This window comes from Accipiter gentilis, chromosome 20, assembly GCF_929443795.1.
Source record: "Accipiter gentilis chromosome 20, bAccGen1.1, whole genome shotgun sequence".
NCBI classification, from domain to species: Eukaryota; Metazoa; Chordata; class Aves; order Accipitriformes; family Accipitridae; genus Astur; species Astur gentilis.
Window position 1 is genome coordinate 15,346,639 of NC_064899.1, and position 21,843 is coordinate 15,368,481.

The 21,843-nt window shown below is 39.2% G+C and overlaps 1 protein-coding gene across 5 annotated transcripts in view; it reads right to left on the bottom strand.

The window, feature by feature from the left end:
- The window catches only part of LYRM4 (LYR motif containing 4), a 91,549-nt gene that overhangs the window by 20,882 nt on the left and 48,824 nt on the right, over positions 1-21,843 (bottom strand). The window contains exon 3 of one of the 5 annotated variants that reach the window (XM_049823819.1): positions 9,277-9,339. The exons of the other annotated variants lie outside the window; for them this stretch is intronic. Coding sequence (XP_049679776.1) covers positions 9,292-9,339 — 48 coding nt within the window. The 3' untranslated portion in view covers positions 9,277-9,291. Of the gene's footprint in view, positions 1-9,276; positions 9,340-21,843 lie in introns of those variants that run through there. 5 annotated transcript variants of the gene reach the window in all.

A 21,843-nucleotide genomic window follows, 5' to 3' on the forward strand; every position in this document is an offset into this window, starting at 1 on the left:
TAGACACATTCCCCCAAACACCCCCCCCCCCATTTGTTTAAAGGACCAACCTACATCACTAGGTCAGCACTCATAGAAAAGGAGGAAGCAAATGGTTTTTAAGTAAAAAGAACACATTTTAATCCATTCTTCCTTGAAAGTAAATGTATCTTTCAGGAGAGATAAAAAGCATGTCTTAGCTGTAAGTAAGTCCTTATGTAAAGAACTAAAGTAAATAACTAAATCCTAGCTAATATTTGACAGTTGCTGCCTTATGGAAACACTGAGGTCTGCAAGGACAGTGGCAGAATGATTAAATAGTAAAACAGTATGTCAGCTGTTGAAGAGATTAAAAACCAACAGCCTGTATAACAGCAACAACAAAAAAAGATCAACAGGACAACAGCATGCGGTGGCATCAGCATTACCAGCAACGTGTGTGTAAAAGGGGCTTTAGCTCCTATTTCAGCATCTAAGCCAGTACCTCAATTCTCAAGCGTCCTGAGGTGTGGAAGGCAGCGAGACCTGCTAAGGTTCAGCCCATTTAACAAATTATGTTTGTCTAAACATCAACTTGGGATTTTTTTTTTTTTTTCCCCCTTTTTCTTTTTAAAGAGATTTTGGGCACCGCTGGTGTTAGCAGCCAGTTCTGAACGTTGGGTGCCGGAGCATGCCCCCTCCCCGCTGCTGGAGAGCTGCAGCCCCGGGGCACCGCTGCTGGGAGGGAGCCCACGCGGAGCAGCCCCATGCTGGCCGCTCCCCGATGCTAAGGGTTAGCAGATGGCACTGTGGGTGCCTTGACACGTCCATACCGCTTGTTATGAGTCATATACACAATGCAACACAGCCGGGACTCTAAAACAGTACCTCAGGCAGAGCATACACTGGCACATTTCCTTCCCGCTTGCAAGAACCGAGACTCCAGATCTTGACTCCTTTGCTTCTCCAGAAAAATGCATCACAAGCACAGTCACAACCAACTAGTGGGGCAGGCTACGGAAGGTATTAAAACCCTCCTACAACTGCGTATGTAAAAGAGATGCTCTAGGCAAGTTTTCTTATGGCTGCCCACGTCCCTTCAGTTCCACCTATGTCAGAACAGCTGTTCTAAGTCCCAGTGCAAAAGGTAAACTGGGGGCACTGCCAGTATAAGCACAACCCCGAGCAGACCTACCCTAAAAGCCATGTAATGAAGAGTTGTATGGACCGTCAGCATCAGTCAAGAGCTGATACACGCTGAGCCTCTCCCCGTTGCCAACAACAGGCAACTGTGAGAATGGCAGCCAGAGGGCAGCTAATTTGGGGAGTTTCTGGGTGATGGCTCCAGGCTAGATGAGGAACACAACTACAGCCACCCTGCCCGCTTCCTGCAGATGGTGGCTAGTGCTGGGTTGCAAGCAAGCAGCGTTGTAGCAGCTCAAGCTTTCAACAAGCTGTTTCAAAGCCTTCCTTCTGCTTGTTTTAGCTTTAGGTATGTTTTTGTTTTCCTTTCATTGACTTTATTGAGAAGATTAATGATGAAAACCAGATCTATTGGAACTCGCATCTGTATGTGGATGGCACCTTCAAAGTTCATCTAGGACCTAGCAACAGAGTCCTTAAGGCGGCTAATAAAACTCCTAAATGCTTTATTTGAATGTATGCAGCATGCTGCTTGTACTGATCTTTAGCTATTTACCAGAAAAACCTTGACTTATGTTCCTTAATTAGTAGAATTTACTGAGAAATTAATACACGGGACAGGTAGATGCATGGACTTAATCAATAAGGCAGCAAATAATGCAAACAGAAATAAAATATTATCTACTTAAAAATAATTAGGTAAATAGATTCCTATAGAGAAAGCAGTTTTCAGGTCATAATCAGTGCGATTGTAACAACTGAAATGAACTGGGTAGTGATTTCTACTTGTTACTACAGCTTCCAATTCTCACTTTTTTAGTGTTTTATATTAAACATTGTGTAGCATTTTCAGCACTGCAAACTTTTTTCTTAAATCAGTAATTTGGAAAAAATATGTTCAGTTCTGTAACAGCACATTTCATCATAGGTAATTCAAAACCTTTTGCCAAATGGATCAGTTAAATTTCACAAGTTTGCTGTGATGTAATGCAGTAACACCAACTTTTTTTAATCCCGACCTGGTTAAACTTTCTGGTGGAAAACTTGAGTATTTGCATGTAAACAAAAAAATATTTTTCAGCTGTCAGGTCCACTTGACATTGAGAAGAATGTTGTCAGCACTCACAAGCTACGTTTAGTTCCTGCTGATCGGATCCATGCTGCTGTCTCTGAGTCAGGATACACAGGATAAACTGATAAAATTTGAGAAATCAGAGGACCAAAGCAGTGCACAAATGACAGTGAAATGTTACTGTTTTGTCTAAAATATTCATTACCAATTATAACTTTCATCCTTACAGATTTTTCTGTTGATGTAAGTTCCTGATCCAAAGGGAGCAAGAGAACAAGGCAAAGGCTGATAATTTCTAATATGGATGATGATTTACAACTGAACAATTGAAGACAGTGATCTGGTCAGGTCACTACTCCATTATCATTGTCCTGCTACTGAACATTCTAAGAAGATGGGTATACTTACGAGACCTTTTAAGAATGCCAGCAAGAAGCTTCCTAAACAGTATTTTCTTGCAGCTGCACAGCAACTTAGAAATGTTCTTTTGTAGTACAGCTATGACTGCAATGACATGAATACAAAGGCCTTGCAAAAGCAAGCACCAAGCAAGTAAAAAAAGGAAACAGCTTAGATGTGGACTTTCCAGGCACACAGTCCTGTCAGATCTCCTCCTCCAACCATGAAAGAAGTTAAAAAATGCAAAACAAAACTAACTTCTCCAGATTTGTCTCAAGACTTCATGCGTGGCTACTGAGTTACACACCTACACTGGCAGCTTAGACTTCCCAAATTTTGAAAACTTCCAGTTCCTGTAGAAGATGAGGCCATGGATGAATAATGCCAAATGCTGTGCATGTGTGAGGAGATTACATACCTCACTAATTTCTCCAAACTGCACCTATTAAAGGATGATATATTGTGGACAGGAAATGGGGAAATGATTGCATTTCTTATTAGAAATCCCTGGCTTCTCAAATGATGTGTTGTTCCATAGGGTATTATCCCAGGCAAGTAGGTAGGTATCTAATGACTAGATTTTCTTGCAAGCTCAAGTTCTTAGGCATGAGACTGATGGTTCAAAACCAGAACTTAGAGCCAAGTGGAAACACTGCCATTATTTGTCATAAAAAAAATAATATCCGTTTCTCTCAGTTATAATGTACTGATAAAACCTTCCAGTAGTCTCTCAGGTTGCAAGAGACAAAAGAAAAGTGAATACACTTTTACACTTACTTTCCCCACAATCTTTGGTGTTCGAGTGTGTACCCTAACACATTGATCCATGTCAGGAATGTAACCAAGAGGCAGTAGAAGAAACCTCTGCTGCCTCGGCTAGTTCTTGCGGTGCCAACTCACTGCATGGCTCAAGCGGCTCAAATGGGTCCTCTGTCGTTAATCTTCTGGTATCATGAAAAATATGCTGGAGGACAAGGACATGTAACATGTTCTATGCTCCTGGTCTCCAGATTCATTTTATGCTTTGCCGTTATCCAGCATCAATCCAAATTACAATAAGGTGGACATACAGTTATTAATTCATAAAATTCAAAACTAACAACATGCAAACATTTATAAAAGACACAGGTGTGGAGATAAAAGAAAAACCACAATTAACCTGTCTCCACTGAGGTAGGTTATATCAAAGATCTCTCTGTCTCTTCCTCCTTCATCTTACCTTTTCCTTTCCTTACAAGATGGCGGACAGGTTTCCAGCCTTTGTCCATGTCCGTCCTTCCTGACAAAGTACTTTAGTTATTACAACTGGTTCATGAATAGGGACACTTCACTTGCTCCAACTCTGTGCAATGAATGATATCCAATCTCTCTCTCTTCAGCAAAGCATAACTTAATATATTAACTTCTAACTTTTATATTGTGTGTCAAATGCATGACAAATGTTGGTGCCCTGAAATCTAGCAGCATTTTATTATGTAAAACTAAACAAAATTCACCCTGTAGAATACTAGTATTTCATGCCAAATATATTAAGAATAATGTCATATTGATGAATACACTAATCTTAACCTTTGTAAAGGAAATGCAAGTGTTCTGACTCCATTAGGTCCCCTCACCTTACTGACCTTCCTCGATAGCCAAGAGACTGTGGCTGCAGAAAGTACAAATATCTGTACAGGTTCTTCTCTACCCACATAAACTAAGATGCAAAATAGAATCACCAATCTACTTCTCATATATGTTAATTAACTGAGTAACTTAAACCAGGGTACATTTAATAGGTGATTTTTAACACACAGCTCAAATTCCCTAGGTTATTTTCCTGATGTATTTTCTAAGCATAAAGTGGCCTTGAAATAAAAAACCCAACCAACACACAACAAAGTGATAAAACACAGAACCATGCAGCATATCTGATAAAAGAATTCTAATTCAGCATGGAAGGAAAAGCAAGGAACAATCAAACAACTTGATTTCATTTTAGAAAAATCAAATTCACAAGTTAGAGCAGAACTTGGGCAGGTCTAAATTGACATTTTCTGCAGCAGAAATATTGCCTAAGCTCTTTTAGAACTTGCTTGTGGGCCAGAGCAAATATTTTCATTTCATTGAACTTGCTAGGCAACTCACCAACATAAAGTGTATGGTAAAAACACTCTCCAGCAATATCAAGCCTGCAATATTTATTAAAAACATTTGCGATACATGAAAACAAACTCTAATTCTGCACATATTCAAACTATGAACTCCACTTTGTGTATTAAATAGCACAACAGAACCTCATCTAAAACAGGTTTTCATATGGGAGAAGAAGAGGTGGCAGTGAGTGGGTGCTCTTCTATACATTATTGCTACAATTTGACCTTCTGAGCCACCACTGACTAAAATTAGAATGCGTCATTTCGTGCTTGTTTGGATGCACACTGTACTATGTTCCACTGCTCTACAGTAGAACTAGCAGCAGGATTTAGAAGCATTATAAGATAATTTCTTGTGAGAAAATAAAGGGCATATTAGGACATAAGCTATGATTCTGTCTGTACTTTTCTCTCTGCTATACGTAGCATTGTGCAGGCCTAAATGACTACACCTTTCCATCTGGACCACCAAAAATTAGGATATATGTTTACCTACTGCTGTAGCCTCTAAATAATAGAAATGTTAGTGTGGAAAAGGATCTCTTGTTGTGATCTATACAGGACAGTTTATATAATAATACTATTAGGTTCCAGGTCCCACTAGTTTGGAATACCTAGTCAATTTAGAAAAAAAATTGTTCTTGCATAACAGTTATGCTTCTTTAAGATCCATCAAGCTAACATGCTGTTCTTTTCTGACTCTGTGGTTGACCTGGTTCTGCTGAGTAGAGTTAACAGGGAGCTTTTATATGACTGAGCAAAGAATTATTATCATCCAGTTTCACAACATGGTTGAATGTAATGTCCCATGGTATTTATTTAAGCAAGACATACCTTACTGAAATGAACTAAATTCATAATGACAGCTGTTGCTTTCGTTTGCTGATAGTGAATTTCACCCATTCTTGAGAGATACATAAATGAAGTAGGAGGATTTCTACCATATACAAACCCAGAAGCAACATTTATTAGCATTAACAATGGAAGACAGCATAAAACTGCCTGTCTTTTGGAGGCCGATTTCTAGGATTTTTAGTACTAAGCCTTTGTATCGTATACAAAATTAATAGCAAAATGGCTATTACTGTCTTCATGGTTAGAGCCTGGTTCTTACAAAGACAGAAAGCTTATTTATGTGGATTGTTATTTGCTGGGCTCTGAACCACATTCGCAGTTGAAACCCATCCTGGCAAAAGTGCTGTGAATTTTATTCCTGTCCTTGAAAGGATCACACAAGATAGGTACATAGACCAGTTTTTGAACACTTGACATTTCTGACCAAGAATTACAAGTAGGAAAGGAAGAAAGGACAAGATCCTAGTCACCATTGTCTTAATACTTCAAAAGAAAAATTTTAAAGACAGAAAGATCGAGTACCTTACATTTTTTAAAATGATCCACTGGAGTTTGGGGTCATCTTATAGTTTGACGAGCTTTTCCATAAAACCCCAAAACCCCTAACCAAGTGACCAATCCCCACCGGTTCCTGCTTTGTTTTTCACCTTCTTTTATAATGGCATCCAGCTATCAGATTGTAAATTCTGCACCACCACAAAAATAGCAATGCACTTCATAGTGGTTTTTATTGCCCTTTGGACTGAAACTGTCCTGGAGGAAAAGGAAAAGGGAATTCACTATTGTACTTTCCTACTGGCCAATTTCTGTAAACTGTAAATAAAGCACATAAATAGCTTGTCCATTTTTGGGTTTCACAGCAGATATCAGAAACTGAGTAACGGCTGGGAATTGATCAGATAAGTATTGGAAAATGAGGACTGGATCAGATGTAGCATATGGAGAACAGACCATCACATCAGACTATATTCACAGCCATAAGCTAGCAGAAGATATTTAGAAAGATGAAACTAGAACAATGGGAGTAGAAAAAATGTACTGACATAATACCTGGACTTAAATAACTTGTGATGGAAGATTATGAAGTGACCTGCAGAAGGTCCCAAAGACAAGGAAGAAAAAATATTGTGGGAACTGTGATATCGTCTCTGGGCCACATGATGGTACTAATTGCTTCATCTTTAAGATGCTGTATTCTGGGGTGAAGGGGGAAAGAAATAGTATGGTTGTTTTTTGTTTACCATTTCTATGCCACTTGAAATCTTTTGCAAGCATCCACTGGAAAATTTCCCCTTAATTATGTGAGTATCAACTTGTGAACTGTGAAGAGTATGTATAGAAAAAAATGAAAAACACATAAATGCTACTGGAAGAATTATAGGGAATCACAGAAAGTAGGATGCTATCAATTATCACTGACTCCTCATATTTCTGTTTACACATCTCTCCAGCTATGACAAAGACATTCAGTCTGCTACAATCCAAGCAGCTTCAGAAAGCTGGGCATTTGGTACAGGCATGGTAGCCAACGCACTCAGTCCTACAAGACGCCGCAGCTAAAGAGAGCTGGTAGGTGCACGCACTGCATACTGGGCTGAACAGAGAAAGACAGAGTCAGAGCCGGGAGGGAGTTCAGCCGCATCCCTGAACAAGCTTCACAAGTCCTGGGGGTTTATTGGCCCACCCAGCATCCCTGATTTTGACAAAATGTGCTGCTGGTTGCATGACATGAGTCATGCCTGAACCGCCTGAAAGTGCTATGGAGTTCAAAAAGACGGGCTCTCCACCCCTGCTCCTCCAAAAGTTTATTGCTTAGTCTAGAGTGTTTACAGTGGGAATTGGCTGCACAACCTGTTTTTCTCTTGTTTGGATTACCCAGCAAATGTGGACACTGCTAGTGAAATGAAATTATAAACTATTTATTTACAGGTGGACCAATGTACAAAACTTTCACTTGTGAATACTGAAAAGCGGATACTTAGGAGAGGGTAGTGGAAAGGAGGGTACTTTGCAAATTGACAAGTGAATCAATATAAAAACTACAAGTACCATTTTAAGCTCTTAACTTACAATGTAAATCCCTTATCCAGAACCAAATTAAAGTAAAAAGGGTTGCTGGACAATGATGTACAGAATCTGCTAGAATTTGACACTCCCAAAACAGCAACCGTTGCAGTTACTGATTGCCAGTGCATACCTGTAAAGCAGCAGCTTCAATAGTGCACAAAAGGCAGCAACTTAAACAAAACATTGAAGCATCTCCCATGGATCTGCTCTTTAAAAAGATTTAAAGCCACTGATTTGCAAATGCAACACAGTTGTTTTAACTATGGGAAAAAAAGCTAAGGCTTGTTTGAAGCTTGTACTAGTTACCCAATAGGAATCTAATCCCCCAGGATGACTTGAATATATATATATTTTTTGCAAGGGCAACATAACTGTAGTAAAAAATTGCTTCAGAGAATGAACCTATACATTTCTGAAAAATGAGTAACTGTAAAACAGTCTCGTTATAAGTGCATTCCTCCACAGTGATAATGACACTTTCCAAAGAGTGTGTGTAAGGCATCCAGGCCAAACTGGTGACGATGCTTTCCAAAACATCTGAAAATATTAAAAGTTTGCCACTTGCTGAGATAAATGACACTAAGTGAAAGAAACAACAGCATCTTTTCAGGTATGATCATGTTGAAATTCAGATGCTCATCTCTCAACACGTTGCTTACTTAAAATTCCTAAGAATCAACATGCAAGTGTCCTTTGGAGCATTGTAAAAATTCAAAAACTGTGTTTCAGCTTCAGTCTGCCTTTACTACCAACAAACACTACTCTCAAACTCCTGAGACTATTCCAGGAAACTGCCTACTCACATTTGCATCCATTAGAAACAGAATGAAATTCACACCAAATATGAGTAAGCCTTTGACTGAAACTCAGCACGTATTTTACACAAGGCCTATACAGAGGCATTAACATACAGATCTTTCCAGGAGCTCTTATTTTTCTTTCTTCTAGCATGCTCTTTATAAAACAGGAAACACACAATGAATTCATCCAAACTGAGGAAAACCACCGCATTTCTGTCCTAGGAGGTACAAGGCACAGCATCAGCTCAGTTTATTCCTAGTTACCAAGGTCTCATCACACAGCCGCTGGTGCAGAAACCTGCCAGATATATTATATAACTGGAGCTGCAGCTGCATGGCCAAGATTCCAGTGCACTCATCATGTGCAAAAATAACAGCAGTACAGCTTAGCAGGAAAAGCACATGTGGAGACAACATTTTATAGGACAAATAAGAAGAGTTAACAGTGGTGGTTTAGCTCTACTAAACCTTGATTCAAGGATCTGTACATTCATTATTATAAAGGATGTACTTTTCAGGAAGAATCTTGTTCTACAGACTTAGTGGGGGAAAAGGTGGAAGTTAAATCCTGTTCTCGCTGAATCCATTAGCAAAATTCCCATGTGCTTTAGGTGGGATCAAACTTTGTTATTGGGATGATTTTTAAATTTGGTTGTATGACTTTTTAATTAAATTTGAGATATAAAAGAATTTTTAAAAGAGATAATTCAAACTATTCCTAAATTTTCTAGAAACAGAAGCTGCTTCAGCTCAAGATAAACTGTCTGCCTCAGCAAGCTTAAAAGTATCCATGTATCCAGAAAATAAATTTAATTGGAGAGACTGAATTCACATGGAATGTTCAGATTTATAAGCTTACCTATTCACATCTGTTACATCTTTGCCACTGAAGAATGAGGAAATACACCTATAAACCAAACAGAAAACACCAAACTGTACCAATAAAAAGGTGTTTTAAGAGCAAGAGAGAGGCTTGTAAATGGTAGATGAATCAATAAGACTGCGGTTCTTCATGGAGACTAAATATCAGTAAATGACCCTGTATTATTCTAGTGATGCTTGTAAAGGATTTTGTTAGTATTTCAGAGAAGATACGATTACTGGGCCCATCAGTGCTGTGCCAACTTTGTCACACACTGTGATAAAGCCATGCTTTTTAACTCTGCAGCCAAAAAAGTTGAAAGATTTTGCCTTGTTTCTTGCAGTAATGTTAGAAGCACTCAGCACCCATGATGAAACATTGGCTAATCATATGTACTGTGCTCTAAAAACAGTCTTGTTCAAAGCATTGTACAGCTGAGTCCTCCTAAGTTCTGCAGAAAGTTTCAAAGGTTCACTTCCTAAGAAATGCTGCATTTAAGCTGGTTGTGTGTTACAACATGTCATGGTAAGTAGGTCACATTTTGATCTTCTGATTTACCATATAAAAACTGTCACCATCTTTTACTGTCAGCATGAAATCAACATGCCACTTTTGTGAAAACTCTGTAAGACTGATAAGACTGAATTTTGGCAATGGTGGAGAGAAAACAACAGCCATGCTACTGCCTGCTTACTGTGCTGAGCTGGCAGAAGTAAAACAGAAGCCACTGAGAGAATCTGCATCTCCTTTACTCTCAATAAATCCATTTCATGGCTGCAGCGAAACACGTCTGCACTTGGCAAGGGCTTCACTTAAAAACAAAAATAGAAGTATCATTGTCTTAGTGGACATTACAGAAACGTAACTTCCCAAGTGAATCTGACACATTAATAACACCTCTTTAACCACTGTCCAATGATTTTTGCAGACATGAAATGGAATATTTTACTAGTATTTTCAGCTGTCTGTGCTGCTTTTTCTTTTAGTTCAGGTTTGCCAAAACCGTAATGAAAGTCCTGTGCTTTACGCCGTCACATGCTTCTTAGTATCGATACGCCAATTAGACATATCACTGGTGTCACAGATACTAACTGCTGAACTCTCACACTGGCAGAAGCACAATTCACTTGTGTATATAGCTAGAGCCTGCTAATTATTAAGCCATCCTCCTATTATACATTAAGGTTTCTCTCAGTAATAAAGGCAATTCAGAAGGAAGCTTGCTGAGAAGTTGTAACGTGACAATAGGACCCAGAAGGCCTTCGCTAATTCCTTGTTCGACCACATGCTCTTGTCGCTGTGGACAAGTAAGTCTTGTGGAGTGCATCTACACTGAGGTTTTACTTTGTACGTGGAGCGTGCTTGTAACATGAATTTCTTCATCCTCCATGCTTTGCTCCACGTCGTGGCCCAGCATCTCAGAATGCATGGGCTGGATTCTGCTCTGACTAAACCGCCTGGGAGATCTTCTCCAGAACCATGCCAAGTGTGCTCCAGCAGTAACTGAGCATTAAGACATCGGGCTAGACAAGAGCTAGTCCACAGTAAAAACCAAAACCCAAAGCATATAGAATGCAGACATCAGGTTCTTAACACAAAGTATTTTCCTTTACTGATACGTTTCTACAGATCTGCTCTATGCATTAATGCAGACATTGTCTCAATTTTTTCAGCTCCCCAGATAGACTGTACCTTTGGGGATGGTGATGTTTGAGCCCACACCTATTTGGTCGTCAAACTGCTTGTACCAACTTCAGCAGGTCCTTCCATCACCACCTGTTATTCCTCAGTTATTACAATAAATACTTGCATGGGCATGTGGTGAGCAAGATAACTAACTTTCTAACAAACACTAAAAAAAATAAACTGGTGATTGAATGACGCCTTTCATCTTCCACAATGACAAAACAAGTTACTTTTCGTTGGATCAACTTTGTTGATCTAGATCACTGGTGTGGCTTCACAAATTGAGACACTATCACAAAAAAGGTGAGGAGCTGCTTATTTTGACACTGAAAACATGTCAACCAAACTATGGCCTGCAGCACAGATGTAAAAGTGCCACAAAACCTTCCAAAATGACAGGAAAGTTAATTTGTAATATTTACAATATTTAATCTATTCACAATAGAGACTACTCTAATTACTAGCACAAAAAGCAGGGGCACAGTACACAACCTGCAAGTTCAGAGTGAAAAGCAAGAGTTCAACCACTAATGCTTTCGGAAAGATTCACAAAACCTTGTAAAGGCCTCTCTTTAGACAGGTCCTTGTAGCTGAAAATTATTATTCTCTATTAATATGTAACCTGCTGTCCACTCTTGTTCTACTTAGTGATCTCATCAGTTGAGTAAAATGAATAGCATGTAAGCTAAATACGGGAAAAATTAAAAAGCAAACATCTTTCTGCAGATAAGCAGTATTATCTGAGGTGGTGCACCCAGATTTATTTACATATGTAATTAGAGAAAGGCTGCTGCAAACTGACAAGTCAAAAGAAGGCTAATTCACAGGTAGCAGCAATGGGATTGACAAATTATTCACTGCAGTAGAAAATGATTACTTAGAAAGAAAATACTTACAGATATGTATGGAAGATAAAGTGATTTGTTCTTCCCTTTTATGCTATTCCTTTAAGGAATGGCAGCTAAAAGCAGAATTAATACATAGAGCTGAAGGGCAATTCTGTACAATCCAACAGTCACACACAAATGGTGTATTTCATTGCTTTGGTAGAGATGTATTTGTGAGCTGCAGCAGTGCTGAGCAAGCCTGCAGTTTTCCTTGCAATTCCCAGGATAAGATGTGTACTTTTTTTTTTTTCCTGCCTTAGGGCAATCAGTTTCACCACACAAGTTTTGTCACTAAGCACTTTTCCCAAAGCTAATTTACAAGCTGGTTTTCACAGACCCATTCCCAAGAAGCATTTCTACCACAACACATGGCCTGAACAATTTTAAGTACACATCAGAGCGGCTAAGAAGTTCTAACCTTTCAGCTGAGGTACAGCAACTGACTGCACCTGCACTCCTAGTCTACCACAATGCAAAATGAAGTAAGCTTACTTAGGTACTAATAGTTTTTATTTGCACTGCAGCAGGCTAGGGATGTACCTGCAGCTGGTTACTGCACCTCAGCTGAGGTAGCAGCAACTTTCAGCAGCAACTTTCACCAAACCTAAGCTCAGCTGCTCTCCCTTGTCTATACTCTCAAAGCTCTTCTCCAGCCCCACTTCTCATTCAGTACAGCAACAGAGTTTAAAAATTTGTAGAGTGCCTTCTGTAACTCATTAAGCTAAAACTACCAAACATGAAGAAAGGAACAATTTATAGTAAGTGAAATGAGGATGCTGGGGAAGGAAGACAACTGGGGAGGAAGGCAAGTGCAAAAACAGAGGAAGACAACTGGTTTCAAAAATTGTGCATTATGGCAGGAAAATATACATCTCTTTTAACTGACGTGGTCAAAATTTACAAGTTCAGCAAATATCACTCAAGTAAATCAAGTTAAAGTTCTGTGCCTTCTAGAAGTTTTTCATGTGGAAAAGTCAGACCAAAGCAATAATTTTAGGTTCAGCAGACTGACCTACAGTAACATTCAGCTATTGGCTCGTAAGCGCAGATTAAAAAGAAATTTCACACAGTATTCCAATACCTATGCTAATATCATTGACAAAAAAGACATTTTGGCAGCATCTGGCACTAAATAAATTGAAGCTGCTGATACATATTTAATATGCAATGTTATCTCCTCTCAAGCTATGGCCCAGCTGAGAATGGTCAGCATGAGAGGAAAATCTGAGTGCTGCAGGAAGGGTTTCCAATGATTTAATATGTGGCATCACTTATTTCACGTTAGTCCTGGCAGAATTATTACTCAGAAGCACTGGGGACCATTTGCCTGTTGTTATCTTTAAACCCTGAGAAGCAAAAGCCCTGAAGCCGTCCTCGCTTGCGCGGTCTGGTTGACATTTCTCTGTAGCAGTGCAGTCACTGTGGGCTTCCCCTCCGCCACCTGACTCTGTGCCGCGAAGTGCTTGTAAGTGATTGATCCTCGGGTCTGGGGGCTGCCTAGGTGCTTGCACGGGGAAACCAACCTCCGGTTTCTCCAAAGCAGAACTGCTTATACCAGCACTACTGCTGAAAGATGCTCTTTGTATACCTTTGATTAAGCTCCAGTTGCATCTTTCAGAAGATGAGGAATGTTATTCCACAGCTTTTAAAAACCAGTGGCTGTCATTTGACGCACGTTTTATCCTTTTACTGGCTATCGCTGTCACTCAAAAAAAGCAGTCATGCCACTTCCTGCATTTTCTCCTCCCCACTCTGCTGACACCAACATCTGTACAGCTGTTTGGTGAAGTGACTGGGAAAGTGGCCAGGCTAACCACTCCGGTACCTGCCTGCAAAAAACCTGCTTCCTAGCCAGCCTAATCCCCCTTCCCATGTACCACACCAACTACTTATACCCACACGAGGGACCAGGCAGGACTGTCGTTTCCAGAGGCAGTGCCAACTTAGAGCTTTTTTCAACTACGGACTGATGATTGCAGTCTATCCCCATGAAATTCTTCTTTGGTTTGAAACACATACCCTGCATTTTCTTCCCTGAGCTGCTGGGTGACTTGGCTTAATCTTACATCACAGGCACGTCTCAGTGAGGCGGCTAATTGATCTCTCTGAAGTGTTCAAGATTCTGCTCGAGAGCCAAAAAAATTCTTCGGAATACCTCAATATCAAACGTACTACACAAGATCTCATTTTTAATTGTGTTCAAACTGCAAGAAATAAAAACAATGTGCCAAAGGTAGCAGTTTTAAGCTATTGAGAAAGCAATTAAAGCAACAGCCACACTACAAAATAAGTTACTTCTACTACAACAAAGATACTTTCTAAGGAAAAGAAGTGCAGCAGATCTATACAAAGCATAGCCAGCACGTTTTGCAAACATCAGTAAAGAAAGCAGGATTTGTGCCCTTGGTGACAGCTGTCTGCTTGACAGTAGCAGGAGCCTTTTCATTTTCCAGTATACTGTGTACTACTTTACATCAAATATATTTATTAGAACAGCAACAGCTATCTTCTATGTCTGTCTTACCTGAAGAAAAGTATATAGAAGCACTACTGTATAACAACATCAGATCCTTGCTGTGCATTTTTGTAGGGGTTTCTTCAGATCGCTACAGGCCATTAACCTTTCACTTCAGGTAAGTAATGAACAATGCAATGACTTTTCCAGCAAAGGAAATCAGCTGCATTACCAATGACAACTTCACTTTTAAATATATGCACCAACCCCCTGTGCATGCACTTGTTATTTTTTTTTTTTTTTAAATCAATTCTGGTATAAAATAAGAAAGGTTCCCTTTGGCTTCACCTTGAGCTGATAATGAACAAATCCTCAGCGAAGCCTACTCCCAAGGAAGTCTTCCTTAATAGCACTGATTAAAAATAAAATGAAGTTTCTATTTAGGAAGAAACATGTATTGCTTCCTGCTTTCCTTCACCAGGTTATCCTGTAATTGGACAAGTGCTAATTGGACACTTTAGCCAAACAATTTAATTTAAAAAGGAAAGAAAGAAAAAAAAAGACTCACATTTCTCTTGGTTTCTAACAGAGTTAGTGTCATTGACCAACACCAATATGCTGAACTGTGAAGTCAACACCAGACATTAATTACACTGGGGGAAAGCACAGGAAAACCCTGGTGGGGTCTTTTCTTTTTCATTTTACTTATGTACCAGATTAACATACGCCTTCAAGCAGAAACACAAAAGTGTTTCTTAAAGAACCTGCTCTGATTTAACATGTCTTGTACCATGGTAGGAGGGGCAGAATAGGTGCAACTACCACAGGCTGAAAAATGTCTCTGTAACATTGGTGTAATTCTGCATCTGTACCAAATAATCAACTATAAAACAGGGTAAATTTTTTTGCCTGACATCAGGGCATATAATTTACAAAGGAGGTGGTAAAACTGACAGATTCAGGACAGCAAGATAGAAGAAATAGAGACATAATTAAAAAGTAGGTTATTTCTTAGGCAGACGCTAATTGGGAAAGACTTGCATCTCTGGTTTTTGTTTATATGTAATGGTGGTCAAACCCACATAAATAATACCAGGGAGCTGAAAATCCTAAGCAGTTGGGGGAATGCTGTAACAACCAATACTTGTTTTTCCTTTACCACCCTGCTTCATTCTACCTGTTAATTCATTCTTAACCCTTGTGTCCTTAAGTCTTCTCTTCCTTTCATCATTTCTCTTATTAACAAGGCTTCCTCCTCTCCAAAAGCAGCAGCTGTGAACTACTTCCCTTTAATGCTTCATTTCCAAAACGAACTTCCTCCATGAAGCCGGCACACACCAGCCCGTCTCAGCAGAACATGTAGGAACGTTGGAGAGGCGGCAGAGAACAAAGGAGAGCTAGGGGAGACTCTGCCTTGCATCTTATAATGCTTCCTCTCCCTTTGTACTTTTTGTATGGCAAAACCACTAAAAAGGATGCACTGAAAAACTGCATCCTACTACTTCCTTCCTTTAATTCCATATATTGGCATTCATAATTAGATTTTGTTTATGAATTTTAAGATGGATTTTATTTCATGTGAATAGGATGATAGCCTTTAATTTTCTACAAAATGCTTGCAATATTTTTGTGCCAGCAATATATAGTTGCATAATGCCTCAATGTATTTTATTAAACTTTATTCATACTTCCTTAATATTCTGCATGCAGAAACTAGAATCCAGCAAACTGCTGATGGGTTGCACTTCTAAATTCTGTATTGCCTCAAATACTAGCTCAGTAAAGACTAACAAAATCATAATTAGAAGACTCAAGAGATCAGAGAGACTGCTATTCTAATCTGTTATGGAAAGACAGATTCAGGAGAAATTTCTGGTTCTAGCAGTATAAAGTTCACAAGCCCAGAAAGCCCATCTTTTCTTTTTTTCCCATAGAATAAAATACATAATGCCAACATGTAAAAACAATGTTAAAAATGCATAACCAATGACACAAAAGATGACTTGACATTTATCTGCTGAATTAAACAGGATTTACAGAGCATTCTGTATTTTTAGAACTTCTGTCATATAAATACAATTTAGTTTCAATCACTTCTGTATAAACATGAAAGAAAGAGTTCTGACAGCGAACATCTGGATTCCACATTAATTATTGCTCTGAAAGACCATTTAATTACAGAAAGAATTAAATACATGAGAATATTTCCCCAAAATTGTTCTGCATTCTCCCCAGAATTTTCTGCCATGTTCTGTCTTTATATATAGAGATCCCTTGTTCCCTACTAACATTCAGGAAAGCTCTGCCTGCAAAATAAGATATGAATACAGATTTCTGCTATTCAGACTGCCTTGTAACTATATACCCTGGCTAATTCCCCTCCCCAACTCCTTCAAAGTGGTTTTCAGGAGAAAATCATAGAAACATGATAACGTCCAAATATTTGCATAAGGAAGATTTTGAAGATTCCTCCAATTTCCTTCTTCCGTATGTTCAATTCATCATCTTACAACCCACCATGAAGATGCTGACTGGGCTACCCTCAGCTATAACAGTAGCTTGAACACATTGTAGTTTCCCCAAAAAGTTTAAACAGCGAGTGATCCCACAGACCTCTGGACACTGATGTAAACTTTCTACAACAAAGGACCAAAGGAGACCCAGCCACAAATGGCAGGCTTTAGCAATATACTTTCAGGGGATTAAAGAAAAATAAATCCACTGTAACAGGTATATTAGCTAGTCCTGTTGTTTACCTATGTATTTGGAAAAGAAAGTATCCTGCCCAGCCTTTTTTTTGTTGTTTAGTTTAAAAAAAAGCCAGAAGTCACCTACAAAAATATAGAAAGGGAATCAGAGGGAAAACTATAGACTTACACTTTTAAAAGTCATTTTGTAGTAACTGAATTACTTCACCATCATGAGCAAAGTCTAGCAGCAAACTTACAGGTGGTACCTTTTTTATAATTCTAATTCTCAATCTAATTTTTTTGCTAGTGTCATGCTAACATCAACTAATACAATGTAATCTCATACTAAAGATAATGAAAAGTAAATCAAGCTTTTATAAATCAATTGGTTTTTGCATGAACTTTGTTTTAGCAGTAAACAATCTCAAAAAAGAAGAAAAACCTCTTTATATCCTGGCATGTCTTTAATAAAAGGGATTGCTCTGCTTGGGAATTTAAAAAAAACAAAACAGATAATTACTGACTACTGTCCCTATTAGTATGGATAAATCCCATGAAATGAAACTTTATTGGTTTCTCATTTTACGTAACAGTGATGTTAAAAGAATTTGTTGTCATGCAGAAAACAACTGCATCAGGTTGGGTTTTACGTTACCCACACTGTCCAGTAACTATTAGATTGAGTCTTTCTCTTATGCTACTTCTCTGCCTAATGCCTTGGTCCTCAGAGATGCCTTTCCAGACTGAACCCATGAAGTAGCTATACAGCACTGATTGACAGAGTGCTGTTAAACAAGCAGTTTCATTTGTTCAGCGTGTTTTGGTTGGATTGCTCAGCTGTAATGATCCTCTTGACGTAATGCTATGGTTCTTAAAAACCACAATTGACTGCCACAGCAGCACTGCTATGCTAACATGATGACCATTACTGTGAAGAATTCTCCATTAATTTACACTCAGAAACAATCACAGGTTTCACTGTAGGCTTCTTATAATGCCACACCAGATCTCTGACCTTGTTCCCGTCCAAGTTTGAAGTATATTTGGTTTCAGCCTACAGCAACTTTTTAGCTTTGGTTGCCAAGAGCCACATTACAGCTCCATTAAGAGGTGTTTTCTCAGATATCATTAAGGGTTAATACAACTCTATTGCAGAAGGTAAAGCTGACTTAAAACAGTATGTTTTATTCATTAGGCTATGATGCATTCAAATTTTTTTCATAATAACAAAAAGAATGGGGCAGACTGGGAAGCCTTATTGAAAACTGCTGTTTACTTCCAGGCACACTATAAAGCAGAACGCCACTGTTACTACATGTAGAAGATGCAGGAGACTCTCTAAGCAAAACTGAGATCTAAAAACAGTAGATATAGTCCTAACAATCTGTGAAGTGAAACATGAATGCTCTTGCAGTACTACAAAAACAAATGCACACACGCACACAAATAACCAACTGCAAAAGATACAAATATTTTTGTGGAGAAAGTGATCCTACTTCTATAAAGGTCACTGGGGATATACATGGTGGCGGCAGCAGATAATGCAACAACAATACCTGTGGTACAATAACTATAACTGGCTTGCACACCTATTAAAAACTTGGGTGATATTCAGCTAATAGCTCAGTGTTGCCCATGGTTTCAACGGATGCCAGATAACAGCAATGAACAAGAGATTGGTGAAGCAACACACAGTTCTCCCCATTCTTCAAAGCATCTGCCACCCAAAAGGTGATGCAACAGCCTGGGCATCGTTAGGAATACCCACCTGTGTGGACATGACCCATGCGACAGTCATTCTACAGCAGATAACAAACAAAACAAATTTCTCTTATACACGCATCATCACAAGGTGAGCAAGCATTTGTCAGGATTCACTCTTTCGGAGTTATATATAACCTGTGCCATCTTCCCTATTCTACATCAAAGCTTACTGAAAAGGTGTGCAGAACTAGCTAACTTTCTTGTGTATTGGAACAAACAGTTATGCTTTCTGCATACATAAGGAACAATATTTTTCTTCTTTGCAGAAGTGCAAAAATAGACTCCAAGTGATCTTTCAGGGAATTGCCTAATACGAGGGAGGCACCCTTCAAACCCATTTTTAGAAAACAAAAGCATGGCTGTGATTACTTTCCTCACATGGTGAGAATGACATACACTCTTCTTCATTTTCTACGTATTTTTTTTGGAACATGACTCTTCGTTCCCAGTTTAGCCTTTAACTAACTGCTTCCTAAGTGACAAATGGCATGCTATGGGGAGAGGAGCTTTACATTAGACGAAAATTCTCAGCCAACTTCACCCTTCCCTGCCTGGCTATATTTACAGCCACATCTTACATTACTGAGTCTTGAACAAGCACAAAGTGCCTGCAGAAATGCTGCTGATTCAGAACTCTTCACCTACAGCGAGATAGCTTGTTACACCCACTTCAACCAGGGCTAGGTCGCCATGCAAGACAGAGAGCAGGGTAGCAGCAAACCTCTGTTATAATTCTTGTTAGGGCTTTGGGAATTAAGGTTTTTAAAAAAATTTTATTTAAAAGAACAAGACATTAAAAAGCAAAAGCTCTTCCCTCACCCACAGGAAAAGACATTCAAATCATATGTAGTGTTATTACTCACTTGAATCAACTATAATGTTCCAATATGTCCTTCCCTAACTGAAATGTCATCTATACTACATACTTCATAAGTGAGCATAACAAGTGAGAGGAATTTTTGTCCAGCACTATGGAAAATGTGACCGAGATTAAAAAGTAAGGAATGAAATTCTGACACCCCTTCCTGAGCTGAGCACTGGCAAAATGCTGCAACTTCCAGGGACATTGCTATTCCATCTAAATACCAGATTGTAAAGGTATGAGTGATGATTGATGTTTCCTCACCAGCTTAAAAGATTCTGCAGTGAGGATGCAATGAGAGGTTTCTGTGATGGAGCAAGTAAAAGTGACATAAAATGCTTTAAGTCCCTCTGGCAAGCGAGAGAGACAACAGCCAGATGCTACACCCTCTGAAGGGAGGCATGGGAGTATAACTAGTATTGGAGGTAGAGTATGTTATTTTGTCCTTTCTTCCTTCCCATCATAAGCAGCCATGGTCTACTCTGCTACAGGTATCTAGAGCTACAGAGGATTCAGGAAATCAAATATTCTATATTTAATAGTCTGTATTTAATATTCTATATTCTATAACTATTTCTGCTGAATGGATTATCTCCCCTGCACAGTATAAGGCAGCTGAACTCCTGCACAGCACAGATGCTAAATGCTTGCTGGAAACTTGGAACAGAACAACACCGAAGGATGAAGGTTACCTTACCAGCTCTAATACCTGTTGCCATTAGAATTATCAGTATAGTAGTTTATGATTAACTCTCAGACAATATTGAAAGCCAGAAAATATTTGAGTGGATAACTGAAGTTCTAAATAAGCAAATGAGAAAGCAAAACCACACAAGGAATTACAAGCCAAAACAAGGCTGAAGATGGTAAGTCTGTACTGAGGATGTAAAGTTTTTACTCTTTCACCTTCTGAGTCTGGCGTAATGGAGTATTTTTAAAAATATTAAAATACCCAACAAGTGCATTTATATGGCTATTTATAAGGTTTAAAAACACACCAAAACCCACCCTCATAACAAATCATATGGGCACAGTATTCTATTAATTCCATTACAGTCATATTGTGAAACAAGTCGTCTCTTAAAACGTTAGAAAACAACATTCACACATTACGTGAAATGTGTGATACTTGGCTCTTTGAATTAAGAGATGTAAAATTATTTCAGTTGCATCTACTTATAAATCATTTCTTTGTTTTTAAAAGCATGCATAAGTAATACACTTCATAGAGCTAACATTTGTTTTCTTAGTTGAGAGAACTATCTGAATCAACTGGGAAGTTTAGTCCTTTGAAGGGATGACTAATTTCACGACATGACTGAAACGTATGCTACAGGATCCCTAATGAACAGAGGAAAGAGGGTGGACTATGAATTTTTTTTTTTAGACATCACATCTCTAAGAACACCAAGGACTGATAAATAATCTTTTTCTTTTCAATAACTTGCCCTATGTGCATTTGCAGTGGGCGACCTGAGGAAGTAGTTTACATGGAAGGGGGATCTTGGAGCTTCCAGGCAAACAGCATCTGTAAGGCAAGTTTGCTAAATGTGGCATCACTCAGAGAGCTCTGTGATGCTGTAGAGGTTTGATGCTTGTGATCTGTGGACGAGGAACCAACACGTCCTGTGCACGCTTCGGATACTCCCAGGAAGCAGCCAGGTGATCCTGCCTGTTACAAGCAGCAGAGGAAAGACTCATGCTGGAGCCCAGGGAGGAAGGGAAGCAGTCACTGTAAGGCCACAAGTCATGATGCCAGAAGAGGACCACATTTTGAGCACTGACAGAGAAGCGATCTGTGAAATGAAAAAAAACTGGGGCAAACTGCTGCAGCTCTAATAGGGCAGATGAACATGTTTGTGCACTGGTGGCACAAGGGGTTGCACTGATGGTAAGTCCAGCAGGACTGACTGACTGAACTGTGAATGCTCTAGCTCCATCTACACTGGGCATGACAGTTATTCAGCACCAGCTGGCAGGAACAAAGGGGGAGAACACTGCCAACAGATGGAAGAAAGGAACAAGATCCTGCAGTGTTCGTGGTCCTGTTCATCAAGCTGGAAGCCAGCTGGAAGAGTGACAAGATCTCCGGTCCTTGAATTTCCTTATTAGAACTGACTCAGCTTGGGTGAGATCTCAATTTGCCTCACGGCTTATGAACCTCATAAGGCAACTTGCAGGGCCATGAAGTCTCAAAGCAAGGCC